Source organism: Malaclemys terrapin, chromosome 9, assembly GCF_027887155.1.
Source record: "Malaclemys terrapin pileata isolate rMalTer1 chromosome 9, rMalTer1.hap1, whole genome shotgun sequence".
NCBI classification, from domain to species: Eukaryota; Metazoa; Chordata; order Testudines; family Emydidae; genus Malaclemys; species Malaclemys terrapin.
In genome coordinates this window covers 55,497,686-55,524,583 of record NC_071513.1, presented here as the reverse complement: position 1 = coordinate 55,524,583, position 26,898 = coordinate 55,497,686, and the positions used below count along the sequence as shown (strand labels likewise).

At 47.0% G+C, this 26,898-nt stretch overlaps 1 protein-coding gene across 1 annotated transcript in view; it reads right to left on the bottom strand.

Moving 5' to 3' along the window:
* The window catches only part of LIPH (lipase H), a 34,234-nt gene extending 8,361 nt beyond the window's left edge, over positions 1-25,873 (bottom strand). The window contains exons 1-7 of the mRNA XM_054038847.1: positions 25,730-25,873; positions 12,220-12,587; positions 10,593-10,701; positions 9,571-9,672; positions 7,372-7,461; positions 5,104-5,271; positions 4,027-4,122 (exon numbers count right to left, since the gene is read on the bottom strand). Coding sequence (XP_053894822.1) covers positions 4,027-4,122; positions 5,104-5,271; positions 7,372-7,461; positions 9,571-9,672; positions 10,593-10,701; positions 12,220-12,587; positions 25,730-25,781 — 985 coding nt within the window. The 5' untranslated portion in view covers positions 25,782-25,873. The remainder of the gene's footprint in view (positions 1-4,026; positions 4,123-5,103; positions 5,272-7,371; positions 7,462-9,570; positions 9,673-10,592; positions 10,702-12,219; positions 12,588-25,729) is intronic.
* Positions 25,874-26,898: the final 1,025 nt, after the last annotated feature.

Sequence of the window (26,898 nt, the reverse complement as noted above, 5' to 3'; positions counted from 1 at the left end):
ATATTCCTCAGTTGTCTGCTGCCTGCAGTCCCTCTTCCATTTGAAGAGGGGCAGGAAGATCCAGTTAAGCACCTTTCTTCAATCAAGATGAGATCTGGATCACAATCATAAGAACGGCCGTACTGGGTCAGACCAATGGTCTATCTAGCCCAGTATCATGTCTTCCGACAGTGGCCAATGCCAAATGTGTCAGAGGGAATGACCAGAACAGGCAATCATCAAGTGATCCATCCCCTGTCATACACTCCCATCTTATGGCAATTAGAGGCTTAGGGACACCAGAGCATGGGATTGCATCCCTGACCATCTTGGCTAACAGGAATTCATGGACCTGTCCTCAATGAACTTATCTCATTCTTTTTTGAATCCCGTTACAGTTTTGGCCTTCAGAGCAAACCCTGGCAACAAGTCCCACAGGTTGACTGTCTATTGTCCAAAAGCTGTAGTCTGGGAAGGCACCAGGGGTTTGTAACATCACCCCTGAGTTGTTGAAGACAGGTCAGAATATTGTTGTACCATACTGCATAGACTCCTCCAGATCCTCTGGCACGCTAATATCATCCCTGATGATTTGAAGAAGGTGGTTATTCTGCCTCTGCTCAAAAAGGGTAATAAGGCAGAATGTAGCAACTACAGAGGTATTATGCTGTCCCCCAGAGGGAGTCTTCAATTCCATGTTAATGTCTTGAATCAATAATGCATTTTGTGGCAAAGGCCAGGATACTCAGTGTTGCTCTAGACCTGGTCATTCCACTGTCAACCAGCTCTTTACCTTGAGGCAGCTTTTGGAGAAAATGGCTGAATTTAATAAGCTGTGTGCAGAAGTTTTTATAGACTTCTGTCAGGCCCTTTATTCAGTGCATCAGATAAGTTTCTAGGACCTGATGACATCACTCAGCGTCCCTGGGAAGATAGTGTCATTGAAAGAAGAGTTCTATAATGGAATGGAAAGCTGCGTTCAAGTCCATGGCAGATACATGGTACGGTTTCCTTTCTCCATGGGAGTTCAACAAAGCTGCATCCTGTCACTATTGTTGTTCAGTATTGGTACTGATTGATGGATAAACTTGAAGATGTGCCTTTTGGTGTTGTGCTGAACACCATTCTGCTTCAAGATCTCGAATATGCCAATGGCATTGCTGGCTCAGTGTGGTGAATCGCTGAAGCTGATGGCTGATCTGGTTGGGCAAGAAGCAACAAGTATTGGTCTGGCTATTAATCTGGATTAAACCAACTCCCTGACCACTACCATCAAGCAGCGTTCAGCTCCAGATTACACCCAGCTCAATGTTAACCTGTTTGGACGGGACTTCAAGCAGGTGGTCACTGTCAAATACTTGGGAAGCATCACAGACTGTGCCAGAGAGCCATGTTTTGGGCCATTCAACAGCCTCAGTGAAGACATTGGGACATCAATCTTGCTAGGAAGCTGCAGATCTATAGAACCATGGTTATACCAACTCTATTGTATGGCAGTGAAACATAGGCACCGAGGAAGGCTGACAAATGGTGGTAACATTTTCATTTATTGTCATCTTCATCAGCTGCCCATATTAAATGGCAGGAATAGATCAGCAGTGAGGATATTCATAGCTGAACCCAGCAAATGCCGACCCAGCAAATGCCTCTATCAGCGCTATTTTGGTTTATGGCTTTCTTGGTATGGACATATTATTAGGATGGAAGACCAAGGAATTATGAAGGATGTTTACCAATGAATGCTGTTACATGCCTGGGATCATGTGGTCACCAAAATTTTCAGTGGCGCAATAAGATCAGCTGGATGTTCAGTCTTTGTCTATTGTTGTCTATTGTTGTTAAGGACCTAGTCAGAGAGTGATCCAGTTGATGCTCAGTCTGCAAGGAAGCTACATCCTTTTGGGATTTGCCATGAGGATGATGACAGATCTTTCACCTTCCTGCTTAGATTATTCCCTTCCTTTTCTTTCCAACCATTTCCAGGTTTTTCACCCTTCTGCTCAGTCCTTTTCTCTCTGCTCCTGGATTTCTTCTTAGCCACTCACTCTTACTCTGTTTCCCAGAACACCCTTTCCTCAGTCCTATCAATCCTACCCAGTGAAGCCTCTCTCCTTTGTGCCAGCTTCTTCTCAACTAATTTATCCTTGCCCCTGCCTACTCCAGTCTCTCTCCTCCCGCTATCCCTTCTGTCCATCCCTGTGCGTGTGCTTTGTCCTGCCCAGGTCAGTCCACTTTGTACCTCTACATGGTGTTTTTTCCCCAATTCCTTCCTGTGTACACCACACTTTCTCTCTCTTGTTTTTGAGGTTGCCAGGTGTTTTTTCCTTGTTCTTTATGGAAACAAACTTGCTTTTTTTTTATCTGTTTAAAGTGTGATTCTACTCTGAAATGTGTCTCCATAAAAAGGCACCTTTTCACTCTGCAGACTTGCCCTTGTCCATGTTTGCTGTCCGACTGGCTTACTTTAGGGGCTAAAATAGATTTTTGCTGCTTTTTACACCCATTAAAACTAAGAGCCCCCCAGCTCTAGGACAGTGAGCATGATTCTCTTCCAGCTCACAGATCACATCTGTTATCTAAGCAGAGGCTGCAGAACCACCTCCTGCCCCCAGTCACACCAGAGCAACTCTGAAGACAATGAGAATGGTGCAGATTTAGCTGAGCTCAGAGTCTGGCTAGCAGAGCCTTTCCCAGTGATGAGGCAGGAGAATGAAAGACTCTCCAATCCCTGGCAGGACTGGCAGCTGGACAAAACATCTTGGTATTCTTACACTGGGCATATTTGCTCCAGAAGTCACTGAGGGTTATATTGACCCTTTAAGAGCTGCACTGCCCCAGGGGAATGCACCCTGCCTCTGCGCCTTGGCAGAGTGAGGGAGAGTGCCTATCCTTATGGGATGGAGCCTGCTCATCTGCAGCCCACTCCCTTCCCATGGTTTGGGGCAGGAGCAGGGGAGGGAACACCAATTGCACTTGGCCTTTGTTTGGATTGTGCCAGCTCTGGGTGGAAGCTCCTTCTGTCCTCTCCCCACATGCTTCACACTTACATAATTTGACTTGCCAATAAACATGGGGCACCACCATGTCATTGTACTGTCAGAGCAGAACTGCGTTTTACGGAGAGCCTCAATGGTGACCTGCAAAGGAGTTTTGGAAAGTTGGGCTTGTGCTCATTTGTATTTGTGTATGATGGATTAAGAAGCCCTGAAAGGGATTTATCTTAGAAATACCAGGCATGTCCAGTCTGGTCTCCCTGGCTTTGCTGGAGATCTCCCCGATGTTTATTGTGAATTCTAGCACTCTGAAAAGCTGGGAGTGCTGAATCCCCTGTTAGCCACAGTGGCAATCAACAACTGAGTTACACAAGTGTTAAAGCAAACAGAGTTTGAAACGGTTTGATTAAAAACCTCGTCCTTTCTCCAGTTTGCTCCACTTCTACTTCCTTGATTCTTGTGATGCCACCATTTCCCTACTCTTCAGTCACCATGGAGCCTTCCAGCCTACACAGAACCTGAATTTCTCATGGGGAAAAAAACCTAAGCAGATAAAGTTAAAAAAAACAGAAAACCCAGACACCTGTCGTTGCTTCATCATCCATCATAAAGCTGATAAATACCTATTGTTTTTTCTTTGCAGGTCACCTTTAAGGGTCAACAGTTCAATCTCACACCCAGTTAAACTCACTGGGAGGTAGGCCATTGACTTCAATGGTAGCAACATTGGACCCCAAGACAGTTACTGTTTTTTCCTAGGCTTTATTCACATATCACCAAATTTACTAGTTCTAAAAGGGAAACTGGTCTGTTCCTGTGTGTCTCTACTTAGCTGATAGGGAAAGATTGTTTTGTCACTGTGCCAAGTGTATCTGCCATTTTGGAGCAGAGAGGTATTATTGCAAATGGAAATGTGTTTTATCCATCAGCTACAAGGCGTGCTTCTAATATGCAGTGAGACACAGTGACAGCTAACTGACTGTTCTGAATTGGATGTCAGTGCTGTTGCTGACAGAGTCTTCAATGCAAAGTTGAAGGAATGTTAATCACTCACGGCAGAATGGTTCTTCGTCCGATGTATCAAAAAACACTTTAGTCACTGGAGGATTCTTTAGCGTTAAATAGCTTTTCCACTTATCAGCATAATAACCTGTAGACCACAGTGTGAAAATTCAGCATTAGGTGACTGTACAAGACCAAATGACTGAAAAAAAATCAAGTTAGTGCTTGATTTATACTAAATTGCTTTTCAGCCACAAGGTGAATATTGCAATTAGTTACTGATAAAACACAGCATAGGCAATATCCCTAATATTCTGTATACTCATGTGAGTAAGCTAAGCCCATGTGTTAGTGCTCACAGGAATTAGGCCTAAATATGGCTGTTTTCTGTCCATCCCATATTTTAAGAGACATCCTTTTTTGTTTCTTGTCAACCCAAGTGTTGCTCAGTAGAACAATAATCTCCCTTACTTTGGAAGTTTATTTCTGGGAGCCCAGTAGATTTTCTAGAGCCAAGGTTTCCAAATGTGGGAGCCTAAAGTTACACTCCTAAATCTATATTTGGACAAGTAGAACAAGTGATCTGATTTTCAAAAGTGCAGAGCATTCAGCAGCTCCTGTTGAAGTCAGTAAGGGTTTAAGATGCTGAATACCTCTTGGAAGTACTTAGCAGGAGCATGTGCTTATCCCCCATACAGCTCCCCAAAGGCATGTGAATTCTGCTCTGCCCCCCAGAAAAATCGACAAGTTCTTGATTTGGCTGTTCAGTCGCCTGTGAGTGCTGATCTGTGCAGTAACTGTGATGTGAATGTACAAAGACTAAATGAAGCCACCAAATCCATTTTCACTTGTAACGTAAGCTAGGATTTATACCTGCCTTTCCAGGTGTGAAATGGTGTCATCTCACCCACCCACCCCCAGAAGGAAGCAAAAGCTGTACGTGTTAAGGGATTTTGCAAACAGCTGTCCCATGAGTCCTTTGGCAACATGTACCAGAATATTTGTTATAGGTTACATGGAGTAACATAGGGTATGGTGTGACAGGCAGCAGTATGAGTCCCTTGGATTGTTAAAAACCATCTCCAAAACACAACTCTTTTATCCACATTGGACACTGCATCATCCTTACCCAGGACGGGGCATGGCATGGGCTGGAAAGCCTCACAGCTGGCACATTTGCTGTTCCTGTAATCTCTGTATGTATCACAGGGGTATGCAGTGATGTTGCACCTCTCTTTCAAGGATGACAGGAACAGGAAAACAGACCTCTGATGGTCACATTTAAAATACTGTGATCCTTGTTGACACAAAGAGAAGGGATATTTCATTAGAAATCCATGTACAGCATGCAAAATGTTAGTGCAACAGCAAAACAGAATACACCCTGTTGCTGTGACAGTATCGCAACACAAGAGATGTTCACAGGGTCACGTTAAATCCTGTCCAGCATCTTGATGTGCTGTAAAGCAAGAAACTCTGAGCCAGCACAGCTTGTGCAACTCGCACTATAAACCAGATGGAAGGATACACTGAGTGCTCCATACTGCTTCTGGGCTGGACACAGATTATCCCTCACTGCTTCTGGGCCAGAGACACTGATTGTTCCCCACTGGTTCTAGGCCAGAGACACTGATTGTCTCCCACTGGTTCTGGGCTGTCAGCTGGGACATACCTGTTCCTACCAATGAACAAGGGCTTAGAATCTAAGCAGTTCAAGTAATCTAACTGCAATGGACTTTCATGAGACCAGGCTCAGAGTATGGGTATGTTTAAAAAAACTGTAAAATGGCACTTTCATACTCACCATACTGTCTGCTCCATGTGTACCTTCAAGTCATACCTGTCTACAGCCTACAAGAAGACTAGCCTACGGTTAGCACTGCAGAGCCACTGCTGGTATGCACAACTATGGATTCTACTCCACCTCATGAATTAGCCACCTGGTTCTTAGCTGGGGTTGTCACTTAGGTGGTGCATTCCTTTTGCATAAGCTCTTGCCATTCTTGGTAAAAGCTCTTATAGAAGCAACTGGTTCCATGGACTGTGCTGAAATACACAGCAACGTACTAAAACCTGCCGCAAAATGCCCACCTCTCCAATTTGGCATGCTAGTGACCTCAGAGGAACTGTAAGGAAGTTCTGTAAAAGACCTACAAACAGCAGCAGAGGGACTGATGATGTGTGAGAAGAGCCAGGGCAAAGCTAAATTCCTGTGTGTGCTACCCTTGAAAAATGCCATAGAGCATTACAGAAAAGGGCAGTGATGGCTACACTAAGCAGCATAAGAGATCTGCACCTCTGAAGCAAAACAAACTTCATCCCACCATGAAAAGTCCTTTGAAAAACTCACTGCATGTTTCCATGGACCATGGCTCCTTAGTAAGGTTGTTGCCCAATGTATAATAGTTCAGGGCTTGGCATCTTCCCCCAGCACATATGCTGCATTTTTTCCTCTCAATGGGTGATTCTAGATGTCCTCACTGCCAGGTGCTAAAGCGTCAAATTGCTGTGTCTCAGTTTAGACATGTGGTTATGTGGACGTGATCTCAATGCCTAACCAGGGCAAGTAGAAATTTACACTGCAAAAACATTGCTATTGATCTCAAATGTAGGGGTTTGCTGCAAATTTCAGTGTTTTCTGTAGAATTTAAATTTTTGTTTAAAATACACGGGTTTAGATTTTTTTAGTGCCTGACCAAACACACAGCAAGAGCCAGTACCTCTCTGAAGAGCTTATACAATAGAAGAGACTAGACAAAGGACGGGAAGGGAACCAGAGGCACACAAAGGGGAAGTGACTTGCTCATGGTCACATACTAGCTCAGTGGAAGGAACAGAACACAGGTCTCCTGAGTGCCATGCTGTCTCTTATTGCCAAGACATGCATTATTGCCTCAGTGTTGTCTTCTCCATTACACAGTTACACTGTTCTCTGCACTGGTTCTGGGGACTCATTGCTGCTAACACTTGTGCTTTCACACTGGATTTGAGTGAATTTGCTTTTTTTTTAATAAAAAAATCTCACATCTTCTAAATGTTTCTATACATTCTGGTGGTAAACTTGCTCACTGAATTTATGCATGCAAATTTGTGGAACTAGGTGAATTTGCTCCACAGCAAAATTTGATCCCATTTGCTCACTTGGAAGAGAGCAGAAAATCCAGGATAAAACAGCAAAAGGTTACGTACAAATCAGCGTGGCTCCCTGGACTTCAGTGTAGCAGCCCCCAATATACAACAGCTGGGGTTCTGACTTTTTGGGTTGTTTTTCAAAAAGTTGGGTGGTTTTTTTGTTGTTGTTTTTTTACTGTCAGTGAGTGTTTCCCCCACACTTCTTTAGGTGATTTGTTGAAAATATTTTGTCCTAGTTTTCCCAATGCAAAGTGTATTTCATTACCAGAAAATATTGTTTGTGGACAGCCAGGCTGGTCGGTTCCTCCATTGGCATAGAAGTCTATGTGTCCTAAAGCTTCTCTGTAGCCTAGTCCTAATCAAAGAAAATATCATTTTTAGAAAGAGTCTTAAAGTGCCGGGAAAAGGAATTTCAGAAGAAGAATTAGGAACAAATAACAACATGGATTCCTTTAGCATTGGCAGCCTCAGCTGTGCAAGAGATTTAGTTTCCTTAATCTATTTATGCATCATTGAACTAAAAGACAATGACCCGGTTGCCATATTCTAGATAATGACATTGAATACCCACAATCAGACAATGTGTGTGACATGTGCATGATGCGTATCTGGGCCCATCACCTTCTGCAGAGAAACTGTGGGAGGGAAAAAGGGAAGTTAAATCTCTGTGGTCCCCTCCATGCACAGATATGGGCCAGGGCTTGATCTCATGCAAGGAGGGTGGATTCTGAACAGGATCCTGAAATGAGTATGAGTTAGTGGAGCTGTGCGAGAACAGGGTGATGCTGCTTTGTAAAGGTGAGACATAGCCATTAGCGTATGCTGCTGGAATCTGGCAGATGGGTCTTGAGTGCCGTGGAGGAGAGTGATGCAGTAGTCCAGGTCAGTGCTTCTCAAAGCCGAACAAACAAAGTGCTTGTTCAGGGAAAACCCCTGGCAGTCCGGGCCGGTTTATTTATCTGCTGCGTCCACAGGTTTGGCCGATTGCTGATCCCACTCGCCGCGGTTCGACACTCCAGGCCAAGGGCGGCCAGCACATCCCTCAGCCTGCGCCACTTCCCGCAGCCCCCATTGGCCTGAGACGGCGAACCGTGGCCAGTGGGAGCCACAATCGGCCGAACCTGCGGACGCAGCAGGTAAACAAACCAGCCCGGACCACCAGGGGCTTTCCCTGAACAAGCGGCGGACCGGCTTTGAGAAGCACTGGTCTAGGTCACAGAAGTCAAATGTATGGGTGAGGAGGCACTGAGGGGGGGAAATTACCAAATGGGGATGGGTTGATTGGCGACAGTGTGGGAAGAAAGGTTCAGAGTCCAGTGTTATTAACACTATGTTGAAGGGAATGAAAAGGTTAGGCTTTTCAAGTTGGTGTCCAGGGCCGGCTCCAGGCACCAGCCCACCAAGCTTGTGCTTGGGGTGGCACCTGGAGGGGGCGGGGCGGCGCGGCGCGGCGTGGTGCTCCGGCTCCGGCCGCCAGGGAGAGTGGAGCCACAGTGGGCTCGCTGCCCTCGCTCCGGCGCTCTGGCCACTGGAGAGAGTGGAGCCCCGGCCGGCTCTCCGCCCTCCTCCCGGCGCTCTGGCCGCCGGGGAGAGTGGAGCCGCAGTGGGCACTCCGCCCTCCCCCCGGCGCTGTGGCCGCCGGGGAGAGCGGAGCCCCGGCCGGGCTCTCCGCCCTCCTCCCGGGGCTCCGGCCGCCAGCGGAGCAGCAGCGGGCTCGCCGCCCGCCCCCTGGCACTCCGTCCGGGCTCGGCGCCCTCCCCTACCATGCTGGGGCGGGGGGCTTTTTTGCCTTGGGCGGCAAAAAAGCCAGAGCCGGCCCTGGTTGGTGTGATTGGCTTTTGCTATTTTAATTCCTAGCTCCATTTCCTTAGTGACCTGTGACCCACCTGGAAGAGCTGACTCCGAGGTGCTACTGCACACGAGGGTGCTCTCCCTTTGCCAGCTTACAGCTGAAATCCTTGCACTTAGTGAAACACACGGACCACTCTGCCCTCCCTCTCCAGGGCCCATAATGCCTCTCCCCTGGCCAGCAAAGCAAGCTGTATCCCATGGAGGTCTATAGAAGCACACATGTACCTTGTGCAGACCTGGCAACTTCCAGTGTACCCTTGGGGGCTGTGCAGCTCAGCGCCACCCTTTGTTATGGGCTGTGCCCATGTGGCACCAGTCACAGTCCTCTGGGTTTGGCTGTTGAGATATGTTCTGTTAAACCAGTAACGCAGCAGAAATAGCTGTGGGGTGAATAGTGACCCATTTTCTGAGCTATGCAGAATGGGACCGCCCCCCAGCCTGGGCGTAACCCTGTGATCTGAGTTAGATCACTGCCCCGTACAGGCACAGAGCTCCAGCCAATGAGAGAGGAGCCTATGCATTGCCTCACAGTAGCCTTCTCACTCCTGCAATCCAAGTTAGTTCCTGGATTTCCATCTACTGAAACACAGAGAAGGAAGAAATGAAATATTACCATCAATATCAGAATGAATGACATCAACAAACTGGGCATCTGTAGGATCTAACCTTTCCTCAGGGGGTTTCCCATTAAATAAGGGGCCTGCTGGATCAAGACCTGAAATGCAAAATGATTATTACGGCATGATTGTAATGTGGTGCTATTTAAATGATTCTCTATATCCCTGTGAATGGATGGTCTCCCCCACCCCACCCTGGATACAGCATACTTAACACACTGGGTTAGCATCTGAGAACATGCACACTGTTACAGAGTTTTCCTTCCCTCCTAGTGAAGTACAAAATATTAGCCTCAGTCTGAGCCTCTTCCTTAGCATAGGTTCCTAGGGCTCCTCCTAAAGACCTCGCTGTCCCTACTCGGAGTTCCTTCTTCCTCAGAGAGGCCCCAAGGCAGCTTATGTTCCTGGCATGTGGCTGACAGGGCCAGGGCCGGCTCCAGGTTTTCTGCCGTCCCAAGTGGTGGGGAAAAAAAAACAAAAAAGGCCAATCGGCAGCACTTCAGCGGCAGCTCTATCACGCCACTCCATTCTTTGGCGGCAGTTCAGCAGCGGGCCCTTCACTCCCTCTCTTCCTCTTCGGTGGCACTTTGGCGGCAACTCAAAGAGGAAGAGAGGGACTGAGGGACCCGCCGCCGAATTACCGCCAAAGACCCAGACGTGCCACCCCAATAGTGGATGGAGTGCCGCCCCTTTGTATTGGCCACCCCAAGCACCTGCTTCCTTAGCTGGTGCCTGGAGCCGGCCCTGGACAGGGCTCACCATGAGGGCTAGTTAGCAGAAATTACTCTGCATCTCCGTGTAGGGTTCTTGTGCCTGACATTGTTGCATAAGGCCTAACAGTGATGTAGTGCTCCATGCATTCAGAACACAGGACTGGCACTCACTCACTAACTAACTGACCTACACAGCACTCCTGGGAGCTCACTACAGAAAGTATTATTCAGTGTTTGGGTAAACTGAGGCAGAGAGCTGAAGTGATATGCCCAAAACAGGAGCAGGGATTGAGAAAGGGGCTTACCTGTTATTCTCCCAAGTTTGCCATTATACATCTGTCCCACAAACCCAGAGATATGCGCTCCAAGACTAATTCCTATCATATAAACAGAGTCAAGCGATGCTCCATCGGCCTGCAATTTAAAAATGTCCATGATGATAGGTTACAGAAATGTTAAGCACATAAGAAAGATCAAGAGGAGGAAAAGGCTATCCAGCTGGTTCCAGGGATAATGTAAATAGCCCATCGTAATTTTACCTCCCAGTACTTCTCTTGTCCCAACACAAATGGAGGTGTCTTTTGAGACATAATACCCAATGCAAATTCCACTGAAACGAGCCCCCTTTCATGCTCAACACCCTTTGGTGATGTGAATCTGATAGCTAAACATTTCCGGGCCATGACTGTGTTTCCCTGGGACAGCGATTATGCCTGGAATAGTGTCTAGTGCGTGTGGCTGCTATGGCAATACCAATAATTAATAATAAACCCCAATTGCCAGCATGTGGTTTCAGAAATGTATTTGCTAATTCAAAGATCCTAATGCAAGTTGCTGCAGCCCATGGCCTCCTGCAGCTGTTAACTAATCTGTGCAATATGTCACAGGTGCTCACGTTAGTCTGGTCCGCCATAAAAACGTCCTGCCCTGTACACTTTTGACACATGTTCTTGAATCACACCAGTGTTCCCAGTCACCAGTTAGCTAAGTGAAATCAATAAGACTGAAACAATCATATAATATTTGGTCAAAATAAGAATGTAAAATAACATTTAACACCTTAAATAAAGTAACATAATATTTTCATTCACTTTTTTTCTCTTTATCTGTTGGGACCCTGATGTTTCATCAGAAAAAGATTGCTCCGAGTTCAGAAGGTGATAATCATTATGTGGGTAATGAGAGGACAGGGAGCCTATTGGGTGTGCATAAGTTTGAATGAGTCACCAGTGTCATAGTTACCAAGATGAGGCTATCTTCTATTTGCAGGGGGAGTGTAGCTTAGTGGAACACCTTCTCATCCCAATCTGCACAGAACATTCAGCACTCCTCTTTACGTGGAGAGACCACATGTAATTCGCATGTAAAGCGCATGTAATTCAGTGTTATATGGTCCTTACAATCATCTTATTCATATTTCCTCTGCCATTCAAGTTGGTAGCTTCACATTTAAAACCATTAATCCCTGGATGTGAATTGAACTCAAGTATAGTCTCAGGGACACATTTTTGAAGTGGCTGCGACCAAATCTTTACTTTTAATTGTCCAACTTTAGGCACCTAACTTTTGGGAATTCGAGTTTAGGGAACAGTGTGGAGGTGCCTCCAAACTCCAACTGGTACATGCCAGCTTCTTGTTAGACATCCAGCTGCCTAGATCGTGTGTTCAAATGTGCACCTGCAAATCTGATTTCCGGGGCACTTGAAATGTATGTGCCTCAGATTAGAGGCTTTTAAAAAAAAGTTTAAACTGAATGAAGCTGTAAAATGTTAACATGCAAAGCCAAAGTAAAGATTTTGGCACTACATATATTTGAGTTTACAGTAATTAATGCATCTCTTTAAAGAACAATTTGCTTTCCCTAAGATTCTGCTGTAAATACTTCTTTTACTCCATTAACACCGTCACAATTATTATAAACATGTAACTTACCAACATTTTGTCTATAAATGTCTTCAAGAATTCAGCAACTTTCTTAGTGTTGCTAGAAGCCCTGTGATAGAGCAGAGTTGTAGCCCCGCGATTCCAATCTACAATGATTATGTTGATGTCTTCCACAGAGAGCAAGAGATGTACTGCTTTTTGTATCCAGATGGGGGGAGAACCTGTGGGTCTGTACCCATGCACAATGAGGATAGTTTTCTTGGTCACATTCAGATACCTGGAACCAGTTGATCTGAGTGTTTCAGCACAGTTCTGGTTTTGTCTTGTGTACAGCATTAATTTCACTTTCAAGTCTGTGCCAGTCAAAGCACTGCTTATACTGAGACCTGTAAATGCAAGACATCCTTCTTCTGTACCTGAAAACAGGAGATGGCAGGTCATTATTAGTCAGATTAGAGATAATAAACTTCTCTGCCTTTTTCCCCATCAGCCCAAGCAAGACCCCATCGCCAGTTCCATCCCTTCAGATCACTCATTTCCCTCCCCCCCCCCTCATTTGTACTACTGGGGCCATCATGGGAACTCAGCTTTAGCTGCAGCATTAGGATGAGAGCCTTGGCCTGGAGCCAGCATCACGGCTCTCTCAGACTTCTGGCCATCATCTTTCCACTTTCTTTAGCTCTATGTACATACCTGCTCTGTTCATACAGAAGCCCCTGGCATTGGGCACTGTCAGAAGACGGGATACTGGGCCAGATGGACCATTGGTCTGACCCTTTATGGTCGTTCTTATATTCTTATATGTTCTGAACGGCCCATAGGACTGACCAAAGGGAGGCATGGGACACAGACACTAAGCCTCTTACTGCAGCTCACAAGAGGCCACGGTTAGGCCCAGGAAGGCCGGGCCACCTGCTCATCATGGAGAGGCCCAAGAGCACAATGAAGTGTGGTTAGGGTGGGGCCTCACCTGAATGTGCGTCCTATACCCCAGTTGGCTGAAACAGATTCCTAAGGTGGAGGATCTTGCACCACCCCAGAACCAAATCTACCTCTGACAAAGAAAGATGCCTCCGAAGCCAGCCCAGTGACCCGCTACTCCTGTGGACAGCAGGGACATCTAAGGGAAGAATGCCCCCTGTGAAGTGTGAATGCATCCAGGGCTGGACCATGGAGATGCGTACCCGTAAGAAAGCTCCCCACAGATTGACAATGCCGGTCTAGGTACAAGGGAAGAGAGTGTAAGGACTCCTAGGCTTTGGGTGCAGCCAGTCAGTAGTTCCTGCCTCCCTGGCTGGGGAAGATGGCATCCCAAGAGAGACAATCTGCACACAGTGCATGCATGATGACGGAAAAGCCTACCCCAGCCAGTGGTTACAACTGACTGTAGGCTCACACAAAAACCATACCTGTGGCTCTGGCTGGACAACAGGCCTACTCAATAATAGTGGGACGAGATTGGCCTTTTTTTCAGCAAGTCATGAATGAGCTGACCAGCCAGAGGATTATGGACTGGGACCGATCCCTTCGCACCGAAGACGTGGGCCTAGCAGGACTTGAGGGCCCAGCAGATCTGGGAGAGGAGACCTCGAGAGCAACCCAACCAAGGTCAGAATTGGAGAAGGGGAAGATATCCACCCTGGACCTAGGGATCCTACTGCAGGCAGGAAACTTTGTTCAGGCACAGAGGGATGACCCCACATAGAGCTGCTCCCACAAGCAACTGACCTCTGTAAATGGAGAAGTGACGGAACCTTGGTGCCTGGAGCATTACCCCCATTTTGTGCTCAAGAAGGAGCACCTGTATGGCATTGAGAAAGACCAACAGTGTGGGGAGACGAGGACACAACTATCAGTGCCACACAAATACCGCCAACCAGTGATGCAACTCACACATGACATCCCTTGTGCTGGGCATTGGGGGTGGGAGAAGACTCTGTCATGGATAATGGCCAACTTCTATCTTGGCCTCCATAAGAAAGTGAGGAAATACTGCTCCTCCTGCCAGCCTGCCAACTGTCCATCGGCAGCAGTACCCCAAAGGCTCCCCTAGTTCCTTTGCCACTGATGGAGACACTCTTTGAGAAAATAGGAATGGACATAGTCAGGTCCCTAGAGAAGAGTGCCTCCAGGTACCAGTACATCTTGATAGTCGTTGACTGTGTGACCTGGTATCTGGAGGCTCTTCCCCTTCACACAGCAAAGGCAACCGCGATTGCACCAGATCTCATGAAACTTTTTTAATGTGTGGAGTGCCCTCATGAGATATTAACCAACCTAGGGATCAGCTGCACCTCGCAGACCATGCAAGAGCTGTGCTCTCTTTTGAAGAGCAAATCCTTGAAAACTTCTATGTACCATTCACAGACAGATGGTCTCGTAGAGAGATTTAACAAAACTCTAAAAGAAATGCGAAAGCGCTTCATCAAATCTGACTCAAGCATTGGGACCAGTTGCTTCCACTACTCTTATTCCCCATAAGGGAGGTCCCACAGGCCTCTATGGGATTCTCCTCCTCTGAAATAGTGTATGACTATGCGCCTCAAGGGATCTTAGATTTGCTACATGAAGGCTGGGAGGAACAGGACGCAAATACCGTCAATGTGACTCAGTATATTATTCACCTAAGGGAACATCTTAAGCAGCTGGGTTTATTTGCTAGTGAAAATCTACAGAAGGCACAACAGAGAGAAGAACAAGGTTATAACTGAGGGGCATGGCTGAGTACTTTCCAGCTGGGACACTGAGTCCTATTATTGTTACTGTCAGCTAAGTCTAAATTAATGGCCTGTTGGCAGGATCCTTTTGAGGTAGCTAGACAAGTAAGACTGGTCAGTTATGAAATCTGGTTACCAGGCAGAAGAAAAGAGATCAGAATCTACCGTGTGAGTCTTCTCAAGCTCTGGAAAACTTGGGAAGCTTTGCTGATGACTCCTTTCCCTGTGAGACCTGAATTAAGCCCTCAAGTTCATATCTGCCAGGGGTTGATACCTGTGGTAGTAGGTGTGGGACTCTCTCCTGGTCAGAGAGCACAACTCTCCCAAGGAACTGAGAACTTCACTCATGTGTTCTCCTCAATATCTGGAAAAACCCAGCTAGTGAAACACTACCTGGAAACAACACCTGGGCAACAAGCTAGGGAGAACCCTCACCTACTGCAGAAAATGTGGGACATAGTCTGGGAAGAAGTACAGGCAATCTTAAAAATGGGAGCGTGATGCTGGCATCTGACTCTTTCCCAAGCTGCAGGCATTAGCTAAGAACTGACAACCTTGTGGCTGGAGACCAGACCAGGTCACCTGTATGTTAGTTTTGCTTAAAATAAGTATTAGTCTTGTAAGAATGTAGTTAGTGTTTAGACTCTATGAAATGCTTGTAAGTTGCTGCACACATTAATCTCACTTATAATACCTATATCCCATGTTATAAGATATATTTAAATGTTTGCTGTTACTGTAACCTGCCTGTCAGGAGAGAAGCATTCCCAAGTATGAAATACTAGTTTGCCACAGATGTTATCTCCTGCCTAGCAAAAGAAGAGCCATAGACACCAGACAAACCATTGTGGCAATCAGAGGGCAAAAGACTTTGTTGATTCCCCCCACCCCCGACCCCGCATTAAACTCTGGGGGAAGGGAATAAAAATCCCTGACAAGAAGAAACTGTGTCTTCTGGGCTATTTAAACTCTGAAGGGCCAGAGATGCTAAACTGAAGTCAGAGATCCCCAGGGTCTGCCTCCTGGGTCTGCCCTGAAAGACACTTTGAATTGACAGGTCACTACAGCTCTGTCACTCCTAGGATTTAGATGGTAACTCATTGGTGTGTGTGTGTTTGTTTGATTTAACCTGTAAATAACTGACTTACTTCTTTTTCCTAGTTAATAAACCTTTAGATAGTTTATTACCGGATTAGCTACAGGCATTCTCTTCGGTGTAGGATTGTACCAACTGATTTGGAGTAAGTGACTGGTCTCATGAATGGTCTCAACCTGAATGTGGTGATTTTTGGTGTAAGTGACCATTTATCACTAAGTCCAGTTTGTCTGGGTCACAAGATAGCCTGAAGAAGCTAAGGGGACTGTCTGTGACTCCATGGAGAAATTGTTACAGTGATCCAGGAGTTCACATTTGTTACAGGCTTGGTGAAATCTAATGATACAACACACCACCAATTTGTTTATTTTTTTGTTTCATTTTTTTGCCAGTCTGCCCTGTGGTTGTCACTCACAGTCATGAGCCACTTTAGACAGTGTGATGGGGGTAGTTGAATAGTCCAAAAGTGAGTGGAGGAGCACCATAATTCTGGTCCCCCAACCCAACAGTTTGATTAGTTTTTGCATTGTTTTCTGTAAAGTTAACTGCATTTTGAAATTCCATGCTTATCCAATGTCATGAGAGATAAACCACTGGAGAAGCTGGGACCTGTGGGATAACTTAGTACAATCAAGCTCATGAAGGGATATTGACAAATCCCTTTATCCCCCTTACCACCCTTTCGACCCCCTCTGGACACTTGTCATTTCAAGACCAGGCCATTTGAACTGTATAGGACTGTGACAAACTTTCAGCAGCTTGTGAATAAAGTTCTCAGCCCACTATCAATATGCCACAGCCTACATGGATTATATCATTATCTATAGCTCCATGGGGAAGAACCCCTACTACGTATGAAGGCAGTATTAAGACCGTCGGGTTAGGCTGTGAGACCAGCTTCCTATAGTGAAGTATATTAGCAATCATGGAGGTGACCTTTCTAGGTTACCACATAGGGGATGGACTTATGAAGCCAGTAATCGATAAAGTGCAGACTTTAAAAACATGCCCAGTCCCCAAGACAAAAAAGCACCCGAGGCACTTCCTGGGCCTTGCCAGATATTAGCAGAGATTTATCCTTAAGTTCACTTAGATTGTGGCTCCCGTAACAGACTTTATAGAGGGTGCTAACCCCTGGATGATCTGATGGGATACGGACTGCAAGAAGGTTTTTAATACCTTGAAGACATGCCTTTGTCAGGCACCCATCCCTTTTAATCCCAACTTTTCCTGAGAATTTATACTCCATGTGTCAAGTATCAGAGGGGTAGCCGTGTTAGTCTGGATCTGTAAAAAGCGAGAGAGTCCTGTGGCACCTTATAGACTAACAGACGTATTGGAGCATAAGCTTTCGTGGGTGAATACCCACTTCGTCTGACAAAGTGGGTATTCACCCATGAAAGCTTATGCTCCAATATAGTCTGTTAGTCTATAAGGTGCCACAGGACTCTTTGTCACTTTATACTCCATGTGGAGGCTCGGATGGAGCCTGGATGCTGTGCTTTCAAGGACTTCGCAGGCTAGGAGCACACAGTTTTGGATTTAAGTAGAAAATTGTTCCCCAGGAAGAGGGCCTATTCCATTATTGAAAAAGAGGCACTGGCAATTAAGTGAGCCATAGAGTCTCTCAGGTACTACCAGCTAGGACTGGAACCCCCGTATAATGCAGTGGTAGCTCACACTCCAACCGTACAGGTTCAGAGTACAACAGCATGCGGGGAAAGACCACGCCAATGCTGAATTTTTTTCAAGGGAACTTGAAGAGGTGGACATTCTGAACCAGAAGCCCTTTTCCATCTTGATGGGTGGGGTGTGTGATGGAGCATGCCTCCATCCCAATCAGCAGAAGACTAACGAGCTCCTCTGGGCTCAACCAGTACCAAACAGGCACACCTGCAAGCAAAGCTTGTTCCAGTTGGGGGGAGCAAGCTTCAAAAGAGAGCTTGTCACAGGAAGGGGTGGCAACCAGGAAGAAAGTGGCTGTGCCTCAGAAGCAGCTGTACTCTTGAAGACTGGCCAAGGAAGGAAACAGCTGACAAGCCTCCCCCACCCACAAGGACTTTTCAGACCCAGGACAAGCTGATCACTGCAGGATAGGGTGTGAGACCATCATGTATAAACAAGACTTTTATAAGGAAACTCAGTGACTGAACAGCCCCTTAAGTGGGAGAACCCCACAGCTGTGAACTCAGGCCTTGGCTACAGTTGCAGATGTACAGCGCTGTGAGTTAAACCTGACTTCATGGAGCTGAGTAGGGAAAGCGCTGCAGTCTGTCCACACTGACAGCTGCCCAGCGCACTGTCGTGGCCACATTTGCAGCAATTGCAGAGCTATTGGGAGCGGTGCATTATGGGCAGCTATCCCACAGAGCACATTTTCCCATTCTGGCACTGTGGGTTATGGGAAGGGGGCGTAGGTGCGGGGCATTCTGGGTCCTGTCCCAACGCCCCGTGATGCATCACTTCGCATCCCAGAAATCCCTTTGTTTCCATCCACCTTTGGCGCCATCTTTCAACAGTTTCTGTGCAGCGCGATCTGTCTGCGGGAAATGGAGCCCGAACTGCTGAGGCGTATGCTGACTTATCTCGCCAGCATGTCACGTTTGGCTGTTGAACTATTCCTTAAGATCCAAAGTGAGAGTGAGAGTGAGGGCGAGGAGTCCGACGATGCTATCGGGCCGCGTAACACATACGACACAAAATTGCTTGTGGCATTCACGGACATGCTCAGCACCGTGGAACGCCATTTTTGGGCTTGGGAAACAAGCACCGAGTGGTGGGATTACATCGACATGGAAGTCTGGGATGACGAGCAGTGGCTGCAGAACTTTCGGATGAAAAAAGCCACTTTCATGGGACTGTGTGAGGAACTTGCCCCCACCCTGCGGCGCAAGGACACGAGATTGAGAGCTGCCCTGCCAGTGGAGAAGCGGGTGGCTAGTGCAATCTGGAAGCTGGCAACTCCAGACAGCTACTGGTCAGTCGCAAACCAGTTTGAAGTGGGAAAGTCGACCATTGGAATCATGTTGATGCAAGTTTGCAAGGCCATTAATCGCATCCTACTCAGAAGAACCGTGACTCTGGGTAACGTGCAGGAAATAGTGGATGGCTTTGCACAAATGGGGTTCCCTAACTGTGGAGGGGTGATAGATGGGACGCACATTCCTATTCTGGCACAACCCCACCTAGGATCCGAGTACGTTAATCGGAAGGGGTATTTCTCTATGGTTCTCCAGGCACTTGTGGATCACCGTGGGTGTTTCATTGACATTAACACAGGCTGGCCCGGAAAGATGCAAGATGCACGCATCTTTCGGAACACTTGGCTGTTCAGGAAGATGCATGCCGGGACTTTTTTCCCAGAGCGGAAGATCACGGTAGGGGAAGTTGAAATGCCCATTATGATCCTTGGAGATCCCGCTTACCCTTAATGCCGTGGCTCATGAAACCCTACACAGGGAGCCTTGACAGCAGCAAGGAACGGTTCAACTACAAGCTGAGCTGGTGCTGAATGACTGTGGAGTGTGCCTTTGGCCGTTTAAAGGCCCACTGGCGATCTCTGTATGGGAAGCTGGACTTGGCCGAAAACAGCATCCCCGCGGTTATATCCGCGTGCTGTGCCCTCCATAATATTTGTGAAGGGAAGGGTGAAAGCTTCACTCAGGCATGGACCTCTGAGGTTCAACACCTGGAGACTGAATTTGCACAGCCAGAGCAGGGCTATTACAGGGGCCCAGCGCGGGGCTGCAAGGATTAGGGATGCCTTGAGGGAGCAATTTGAGGCTGAAAACCAGCAGTGATATCTGGTGCCCTGCAAGGGAGTGAAGTGCAGTAGTTCCAATCTTTAGGAATCAGTGTTTGCTAAGCAGACAAGCAAACTTGTAGTGCCTGTTTATTTCCTGGGCTAAGGAGTCTTTTACTTTATGCAATAATAAAGAATGTTTTCAAAGCCAAAAAATCCATTTACCGAAAAGAAAAAAAAATATTTATTGAAAAGAAACAAGGGGGTGGAGTGGGGAACGGTACAATCACAGATTCGCATATGTCCTGTCTGGTGTGCTGTGCACTGAGTGCTGCACTTCAGGATAGCTATACTGCATGGTGATGGGGGTTGAGTGCAGAGGGTAAGGGTTGTGGTTTTCAGGGCTGCATGGTGAAGATACTGGTGTTGGAGGCAGCGGGTGGCGTGAAGAACATGGAATTTGGGGAAAGTGGGTTGGAGGTGACAGTGGGGCACAACGGAAAGAGTTTTAGGACAAGGGCTGTAGGGGAGTGGGGGGCGTTTGCCTTTGCGGTACTGCTCCTCTTTCTGCATGGCTACGAGCTCCTGGATAGCATCTGCTTGGCGCTCCAGGATGCTTATGAGCCGATCAGTGCTTTGCTGCCGGTGCGCGGTGCTTTGCCGCCGTGCGCTGCGTTTTCCTGGCGGATCCTGCTTTCTCTCTCCCTCCAGTTCTGTGCTTTCTCATTCTCTTTAATAGATTGCCGCATCACTTCTTGCAGCATGTCTTCTTTGCTTTTTCACGGTCTCTTCCTGAGTCTTTGCCGTCTCTGAGCAGGCGATAAGAGGGACGGCTGACGACTCAAGGTTGATGCAGCTGTATAGGCAAAATGCAACATTTAACAGAGGCAGCATTGTTTATACCAGACAGAGTAATGATTCCCCTGCACTTAAGGAGTAGAAAACACACAGGGTCTACACAATAGCATAGTTTTCCCATCCGAAACAGAGCACACATATCCCACGGGAGCCTCAAAATGGTGAGTAAGGGGGACTGATTGTTTCAGGGCTGCACTGTCCTCTGGGTTTCTGTGCCTTGGGGAGAGCCAACAGCTTCAGGGGGCACCTACACTGAATACTATCCCAACATTTTCCACAGGAGTTCGTCCTGGACGATATCTCGCTGCTGAGGGTGACCTGGGAAGCAAGGGAGGGTCTTCTACTGCAGTGCGGCTTCCGCCCTGGCCCATATGCAGCTTGCCTGTGTGCAGCAATGGTCCCCTCGCCCCTCACAGCACAATGGCATGAATAGGTTAGCCTGGCTGGGACAAGGACCACGGTGGCTCTCCCGATAAACCTGCGCAAGTGCATTGCACACATTCTGGATGAGACATTCAAGGAGATTACCGAGGCCGATTACCGCGATGTGATAAACCACATCAATGCACTATTCCGCATCTAGGCATGCATGCCTAACCTCCTCTCCCAAAGAGCCCGCATCGAAAAAATTCCTTCCCGAAAAAAAAAGAAAACGCCTACCAGGAACCGGCTCTTCTGTTTGTCCTCCACCAAGTACCGGCCGCTGCGACTGGCTGTCTTCCTCCGGGCTCGAGAAGAACTCCTGGCTGCATGGCTCCAAAAATTCCGGGGTGTCTCCATCCGGCCCACCACCATCACTCCCGTTTTCCTCCTCCTCCTCTCCTCCCCCCCTCACACCGGCTCTGAAGTGTCCATGGTGGTGCTCGGAGTGGAGGTGGGGTTAACCCCAAGTATCGCATCCAACTCTTTGTAGAATCGGCAGGTCGCGGGAGGAGCATCCGAGCGGCCGTTTGCGTCGCGGGCTTTGCGGTAGGCACTCCGCAGCTCCTTCACTTTAATCCTGCACTGCAGGGCGTCCCGGTCATGGCCCCTTTCCATCCTGTCCTTTGATACCTTCCCGAAGGTATCGTAATTCCTACGGCTGGAGCGCAGCTGGGACTGTACAGCTTCCTCCCCCCAAACACTGATGAGGTCCAGCAACTCGCCATTGCTCCATGCTGGGGCTCACATGGTGCGTGGAGACATGGTCACCTGGAAAGATTCGCTGATAGCACTCCACGCCACGCCGGGTTGAGCAAACAGGAAGGGGATTTTTAAAATTCCTGGGGAATGTAAAGGGTAGGTCATATGGTTGGTTACCTGAAGCCAGGGCAGTAGAGTTTGAACTGATGACCAGAGTGGCTAGAACAGGCATTGTGGGATACTGCTGAATAATTCTGGAGGCCATTCACAGAGCATTGGGCAGCCACACTGGCGCCGCAGCGCTGCAGTGGAAGCGCAATACTCTCTATTCCTCTCGGAGAGGTGGAGTACATGCAGCGCTGCAACCACGGAGATACAGCGCTGCAAATGCCTTGCCAGTGTGGACGGGGAGTGAGTTACAGCGCTGGGGGCGGCTTTACAGCGCTGTAACTCGCAAGTGTAGCCAAGACCTCAGTCTATCACAGGCCCTGGTCTAACACCTATTGAAGTCATTGCCCTCAGTGGGCTTTGGATCTGGCTTCTAAGGAGAATGCTGCTATACAGCTACCAAGTTATGTCTGCCTATAGTTGGAGTATGGCCTAGAGGGGAATGCATAGCTAAGTGCCTCATTACCAGGATGAGTATTGGCCTTAACCCATCTTCTCTCAGACACGCCCACTTTCTGCTCCATCTTGTCTTTTTTACCCCATTTTTAATTAAATTAATGGAGATATCCCATCTCCTAGAACTGGAAGGGACCTTGAAAGGTCATCGAGTCCAGCCCCCTGCCTTCACTAGCAGGACCAAGTACTGATTTTGCCCCAGATCCTTAAGTGGCCCCCTCAAGGATTGAACTCACAACCCTGGGTTTAGCAGGCCAATGCTCAAACCACTGAGCTATCCCTCCCCCTTACATACAGGACGACAGCTGTGCTCATTGTGGTACTGAATAATCTCACAGCTCTGATCACTTAGTGAGCCACAAGGGATGCATAGGTCCTGGGCTCTGTTTCACCCACAGCGTGGAAAAGTTAATTAATTAATTAATTAATTAATTAATTGCATTGCTGCTGCTCTCTTAAGTTTGCTGCAAGAAACTCACTCCACTGGCCTGAGCCAACGCCCACTGGAGTCAGGGGAGCCTTTCCAGCGACGACTCTTTTGTCTCCCTTGGATTTGGATCAGGGCGCCAGAGAACGCTGATACACGAAGACTGTGATTTTCGCAAGCACTCCAGCATTGCCATTTCTGTGGGTGAGCAGGCGCGACTGCCCACAATGACTCGAGTTCTCCCGAGCTGGCCTCCATGTTCACAGCTCTGTTTGGTTGTTTGCGTAGCAGGGTGGTCCTTCCGCCTGCTCTGTTTGCAGAAATCAGAGCGGTGAGCATTGTGAGCCCACAAAGGGGCTGGGCTGCTTGAAACCAAAAGAACGGGGAGTTGGTTTCAGCAGAGTTTGGCACCAACCAGGATTCTTAAATTATTAAATTAATTAATAGCTTTTCTATGGTGCCTTTCTTCTATAAATCTCAGAATCATTTACCAAGGAAGATACGCATTACTTACTCAGATGCTGAGTGTACAAAGACTTGCGCCTGTGTTAAAGAACGTATGTGTGTGCAACTTTGCAAGTCTGGTGCCTTAGGGTACGGCTGCCCAGCCACAGCATTGAGCCTCCCAGCCCAGGTTGGCAGACTTGGGTTGCAGGGGATCATGCTAGCGCTCTAAAAATGCTGTGTAGAGAGTGGTTTGAAGGTGTAGCTCAGGTGGTGGGTCAGGCTCTGAAGGCCACCCCTTCCCTAGGCCTCAGAGCCCAAGCTCCAGCCCAAGGTGTAACTTCAGAGTGCTGTCTACACCGCCACTGTTGGAACGCTAGCATGAACCCTGCTAGCCCAAGGCTGTCGACACAGGCTGTCGTGGGATATTCAGACATATCCTTAGACTGTACATTCTTTGGTGGGAAAGGCACACTTTTCAGTGTAGCGCCTAACACAAGGGGGCGCCAGTCATGCCTGGGGTATCTAGCTGCTACCCCAATACAAATAAATACATTCAATTGTATTTCTTCTTATAAACATCATCATCACAGTTGTAAGGGAGCAGGCAGGAACTGGGCCTGAGAGTTCCTACGACTCAGTGCAGAGCACTACACCTATTGCTTAACTTTATTCGCGCCTACCTGACCCGTAGCCAGTGCTCAGACTTGCTCAGGCAAGCACTTTGTTGTGCACAACAGTCACCAGATCTAGATCTGACTCATCAGCCTCTGTGGCAGAGGATGTCTGTTAAAGATCAGATCCATGTTTGCTAATAAGTAGCACAGGAAATATTTTAAAAGCCTTGTAATAGCCACACTGAGACTACTAGAATGGTGCAAACATGATTAATACAATCAGACTAATGCTACAGGCTGGTGAGACTTTCAGGACCTTCTGAGGAATGTCGACATGTGAGAACTAGTCAGTGTCAATTATTTTGCTCTAAATGCTGACAAGCACAGTGAACCCTTAACCTACTTGCTTTGGACATGGCTCTGAAACTTCAACACCATTTCTCCAATGTAGTTCATAGTTCATCAGGATTTAACTTTATATACAATGAGAAAAACCAAAGATAAGGAGCGCTCTCACCTGCATACTGAACATGTCCACACCCACATTCTTGAAGAAGGGTAATTATGTTTTTTAAACCTCCCCAGGTGTCTCTTTTCATGCGTACAGCCAAGAGGTGCAATAGTTTTGTTTTAATACTGCTGGTGCACAAAGAAATATCTGCATTTTTAAAGGGAATTTAAAATATCTTTCCTTAAGGGCTTGTGTTCACAAACATTTAGTTCATGACAAGCTGGCGTGTGTATCTACCCCACACTAGCCTGCCACGGATTTACTGTCCCCAGGGACGGTCCCTTCCAACACACATTAACAGTTTGTTATTGTATGTTGATCTAGCTTTCTTTGAAACGGAACTAGATCAAAGCACATTAACAAATGGTTAATGCCTGTCAGCAGGGTCCATGTGGACAGTTAGTCTTCAGCAGGCTAATGGTGGGCAGATTCACACCCCAGCTTGCCATAAACAAATAAATTGTGTACACAAACCTTAAGGCCATAATACCGTGTTAGTGTTGGTATTTTTATATTATACAGTAGTGGGCTAGTGAGAGGCAGTATAGCCTAGTGGGTTGGGCACCAGACTAGCAGTCAGGAGACCTAGGTTCAATTACCAGCTCTTCTGCTGATCTTGAATAGGTCATTGCTCTCCCTGGGCCTCAGTTTCCCCTTCTGTAAAAAGAGGGATAAAGTAAAGTTCTTTGAGAGAGCTAGTGATGAAAGGTGCTGTATAAGATTATTACTGCTAGTATGTATTTATCAAACCCAACATGTGAAAGATGTCAAGATCTCTGAGACTCCTGGGAAACCTTGAGATAGCTGAAATATCCATAGATATTAATAAGAATATTTAGATTTTGTTTGAAAACACAAAACGCAGGTGTTTTTCCTCCCAGGGCTTAGAGGTGCAATATTACAGACTATTAGCAACCCTCTGCTGCTTGTTTACAAGAGGCCCTGGGAGTAATTGGCTTATGGTTATAAAGGCTTGTTCTTGAGCTGGATGAGAGGACTGTCAAATGAAGTTGACTGGTTTGTAATAGCAAACGCCAAATCATACACTTACAAAATTAATAGACTTTTAAAACCTTCTTATTTATCATGAATTATTGCTGCAAAAAGATAATCACAATTAACTATTGTAATTTCTAATGTATAGTACTTACACAAGAAGTTTATACAAAGTGGCACTAAGATACAATTACTCATTCTGTTTTTACATATTGAACTGTATACTTAGTATACTGTATATTGAAAATAATCTTGTGCATCTAACCAGTATATTTTACTCCAAAACCAAAACAATTAAATATCAGCATTTCTAATCTAAAGGCTAAATATGTTCATGCTACTATGACGTCTGAAAAGTATGTTTTATTTGCTGAGAAAATCAAAACAACTGTTAAATTTCTTACCTGCCCTCACCCTGCACATCAAATAGATGAAGAAGAAATACAGCTTCAGCATGTGGAATAGGTAAGTCAATCACCATGTAACATCCTCGTTCAAACAGAGAGAAGAGTACTGCAATTCAGGGCTTCCACAATTTCTTTACCATGTGTTTGCTCGCTTTCATATAACCACTAAACTGCCTACTCAAGTGGTGTCGGTAGGTGTGGTGACAAGCAGGAAGTTAATATACAAGGAATAGCCCTTAAACTCTCAAATCCAGGCCTGTACTTCTTTAAAGGGTGAGGCAGTTTCTAATCTTACAGGGTTATTTCTTTTCATTTATTCTGATCTGGGGAATGACTAAGCCAAGCCATGGCAGTTGTGTAATGCATATTGAATAGCAGTTTGGTTTGCTGTGTTGAAATTAGGGAGATTATTGCAGGTCTCTTTTTTGCCTTTTGCAAGGAATGCCAAAAAGGCACCAAAGAGTACAGTTGTTTCTGCAGGTCTGATACACACCTGGCAGGACCAGCCTTGGCTTCACACGATCCTTCGGGCCCCTATGAAGACATCCCCTTGACTCCATTTCCCTATAGCACGCCCATCCCCACCTATCTCTTAGGCCTAGTCTTCACTTACCGGCTGGTCCGGAGGCACGCCATCTATGTTCTGGGATCGATTTATCGCGTCTGGTTAAGACGCGATAAATCGATCTCGGATCGATCCCGGAAGTGCTCACAATCGACGCCGGTACTCCAGCTCGCCGAGAGGAGTACGCGGCGTCGACGGGGGGAGACTTCCGGCCGCGTCTGGACCGCGGTAAGTCCGGAGTAAGGTACTTCGAATTCAGCTACGTTATTAACGTAGCTGAATTTGCGTACCTTAGTCCGAAGTCCGGACTAAGTGTAGACCAGCCCTTAGTAGCCTGAGACCAGCCTCCCCTGCTGTGAGGCTGTGTCCCTTCTAGTGGCTGACCCTCCTGTGTACACACTTTGGAGCCAGGAGAGAGTCCCAAAGCACAGAATTCTGAGCAAGGGAGGACACTTGCAGAATTCAGTCTGTGCTGCAGCCTGCAGCAGGGATGTGACACTCATGGATCTGGCAGCCCTGTCTGCAGGGGTCAGTCCTGGGTCCGGTACTAGTCAATATTTTCATTAATGACTTTGATAACAGAGTGGACAATATGCTTATA